A 3647-nucleotide genomic window follows, 5' to 3' on the forward strand; every position below is an offset into this window, starting at 1 on the left:
ATAATTTAGTTATTTCCTTGGCATATTTTTGGTAGCTGAGTTTGAAGGTGTTTCGTAGTCCAATAAAGTAAAAGCAAATTTAGATATATGAGTCATTAAACTATCTATATCCATTTTTAGGGTTTTTAAAATATTACTATATATTTTTTAAATATTTCATTATTTTTCAAATTGTTCAACAGTTATGAAATCATTAATTTTGTTTATAAAGGTTTTTAAATATTTATATTCTGTATATTTGTCGACGTCACTGTCACGAAAGCTACATGCATTTGCATGCCCTGCTGTCTTACGGTGTACCTTATATTTTATATATATTGTACCTATTCATTCTTCATGGGATTCTTTAGATAAAAGTAAGAGTTTATTAAATACACTTATTAGTATAATATTTTTAAACCATAACAGTAATATAGCAATATAAAATAATTAATTACCTCACATAATGTATAAATTACTACTTTCCTATAGGAAAATCTTTCAAAAATTCAATATGTATGTGTAAAATTTGTCTGTTTCAGGTTAACTAAAACAACAAATATGGATAATTGGCAAGAAAAGAAAACGCTCATAACCCGTAACTTACAAGAAGTGTTGGGTGATGAAAGACTCACAGAAATTTTGAAACAACGGGACTTAAAAATATATTGGGGCACCGCGACAACTGGAAGACCTCATGTGGCATATTTCGTGCCAATGTCTAAGATTGCTGATTTTCTAAATGCAGGGTGTGAGGTAACAATTTTATTTGCTGACTTACATGCCTATTTAGATAACATGAAAGCACCATGGGAGTTATTATCCTTGCGAACACAATACTATGAAGCAGCCATCAAAGCTATGTTAACTTCCATAAATGTTCCCCTAGACAAACTAAAATTTGTTAGAGGTACAGAATATCAGCTAAGCAAAGAATACACATTGGATGTATACCGCATGTCATCTGTTATAACAGATCATGATGCAAGAAAAGCTGGTGCAGAGGTTGTAAAACAAGTTGAGCATCCATTACTAAGTGGTCTCTTGTATCCTGGCTTGCAAGCATTGGATGAAGAGTATTTAAAGGTTGATGCACAATTTGGTGGTATTGACCAGAGAAAAATATTCACAATGTCTGAGAAGTATCTACCTCAGCTGGGCTATGCCAAAAGGGTGCACCTTATGAATCCAATGGTACCAGGTCTGACAGGTGGTAAAATGTCTGCTTCAGAAGAGGACAGTAAGATAGACTTATTGGACAATCCAGCAAATGTTAAGAAAAAGCTTAAGAAAGCTTTCTGTGAACCAGGCAACATTACTGAAAATGGTGTCCTGTCATTTACTAAACATGTTGTGTTTCCGTTAATGAAAGCTGGTGAAACATTCAAAATTTATAGAGCTGAAGAGCATGGTGGCAATGCCGAGTATGATAATTTTGAAGCTTTGGAAGCAGCTTTTGCAAAACAAGATATCCATCCAGGTGACTTAAAAGCATCTGTAGAACAAGCTATAAACAAGTTGCTTGCACCTGTTCAAGAAATATTTAAGGATCCTAAACTTCAGGAACTCACTAAGAAAGCTTATCCACCTCCAGTAAAAGTAAAGGGAAATGTTAATTCAAACTCTGATGAAATAAGCCCTGTCAAATTAGATATCCGAGTTGGTCGCGTAGTTGATGTATCAAGACATCCCGATGCTGACGCTCTCTATGTTGAGAAGATTGACCTTGGTGAAGATGAGCCTAGAACAATTGTATCTGGTCTTGTCAACTTTGTACCAATAGAGGAAATGCAGAACAGAGATGTAGTTGTTCTATGCAATTTAAAACCAGCTAAGATGCGTGGTGTCGAATCCAAGGGTATGGTTCTCTGTGCATCTATTGACGAACCAAAACAAGTAGAACCTCTTGTAGTACCTAAAGACAGCAAACCTGGCGATAGAATTGTTATTGAAGGCTATGAAACAGGGGAGCCAGATGATGTATTGAATCCCAAGAAAAAAGTTTGGGAGAAACTACAGGTTGATCTAAAGACTAATGATGATTTGTTTGCTGTGTGGCAAGGTAACAAACTTGTCAGTAAAGTGAATGGCAATCCAGTAACATCCGGTTCCATGAAGAATGCACCCATCAAGTAATAGGATAAGATAAAAATGTTATTTATGATAACTGTTTTTGGTTATTGCATTTGCTTGTTTCATTTTGAATAAAGAATTTATTTTACAAATAATTTTTTTTTATAATTAATAATGTATTAATTTAATAAATTTTATTATTATAGTATACATATTGTTAATATTGTTATCTTTATTTAAATAAATTAATCATTATTGGTTGAAATTATATTGATTTAATTTTGATTTAAGATGATATAATTAATTTTTTAATAAAACCTTTTGGTAGTAATACTTCTAAATTTTGAAGTTTCTTTATAAATATTATAAACTCTTTGCTAAATAAAACTTTAGTTTAATAAAACCAATTTTATATAAACCAAAAAAAAATATTACATTGACGATACCTTTATTAGTATAACATAATAGGTTAGAAGTTTAAATTTAGAACATATACAAACTTTCTACTCTTTCAAACATAGATTTCTGTTTTCTAGAACAGTAAACAGCAATTTCAAGCCTATTTTTTTTTTATTCAAATAGAATGATATATATGACGACGTTGCACTACTACTGCAGAAGAAAGTTCATGATACGCTAATGAATTTATTGAAGGACACCAAAAAAACATATCGAGTGACGTGTTGGAAGCATATGGTTTTTGAATAAATAGCATAGTATACGACAATCGATTATGTTGATTACAGTGGTTAGTGCTAAAAGTACTTCCTAAGCTAAAGTTGACTAAGAGAAAGATACTACGTTTAGTATGTTCGGATCCATCATAGCTGGCTAACAACCAAAAGGTTCTTAAGGCAATAAAAAATATTTTTTGCATTTTTAATTTTAAAATAGGCAAATGCTTTGTGAGTCTTGTAAAAAAAATATATATTTTTATGTTTTTCTATTTCGAAACCATTATTTTCTAAAATAAACAGATAAAACTTCCATATATGCACTGACATACATCTTTTTAAAGTTCAATGATGTCTGTTCATTGATGAATATGAATAATGAAATTTAGAACGAGATAGCTCTAAAAAAGATTTTTCATAAATAGTAATCTGTAAAAATAGTAAGTATAGAAGTAAAGTGTAGTTTTACAAAACCATGATTGAAGTGAAACCTTTTTAAAGATAGCTGATAATTAACTGAAAATTACCGATAATTTGCTAGATTGTAAAGTATTTAATTTACTTTTTTTATATTAACTTCAAAATTAGAATATAGGAATGTTAATGGTAAATGGGTCCTAACAAATAGTTGTAGACAAGATAAAAACAAACAATCAGATGATAGAAGCATGTTGAATACTAAGGATAATATTCATTAATGAGATCTAAGACTTTCGCGAGTTTTATTCATTTAAATGAAACGAATATATTTCGGATATACTACGCGGATTTTATTATTTTAAAACTACATAATCCCGACATTTCGGTTACTTTTCAGCAACCGTGATCACGGGCAGACGAAATGTCGGGATTATCTAGTTTTTAAATAATAAAATCCGCGTCGTATTTCTGAAATATATTAGTTTCATTTAAATAATATTA

At 30.6% G+C, this 3647-nt stretch overlaps 1 protein-coding gene across 1 annotated transcript; it reads left to right on the forward strand.

Moving 5' to 3' along the window:
• Positions 1–220: 220 nt before the first annotated feature.
• On the forward strand, positions 221–2207 carry LOC116768047 (tyrosine--tRNA ligase, cytoplasmic). The gene is made up of 2 exons (XM_032658665.2): positions 221–356; positions 522–2207. The coding sequence occupies exon 2, from the start codon at positions 541–543 to the stop codon at positions 2113–2115; it is 1575 nt and encodes a 524-aa protein (XP_032514556.2). The 5' UTR covers positions 221–356; positions 522–540; the 3' UTR covers positions 2116–2207.
• The last annotated feature ends 1440 nt before the right edge of the window (positions 2208–3647 follow it).

The sequence above is a fragment of the Danaus plexippus genome, chromosome 19 (genome assembly GCF_018135715.1).
Source record: "Danaus plexippus chromosome 19, MEX_DaPlex, whole genome shotgun sequence".
In the NCBI taxonomy this organism is placed as follows: domain Eukaryota; kingdom Metazoa; phylum Arthropoda; class Insecta; order Lepidoptera; family Nymphalidae; genus Danaus; species Danaus plexippus.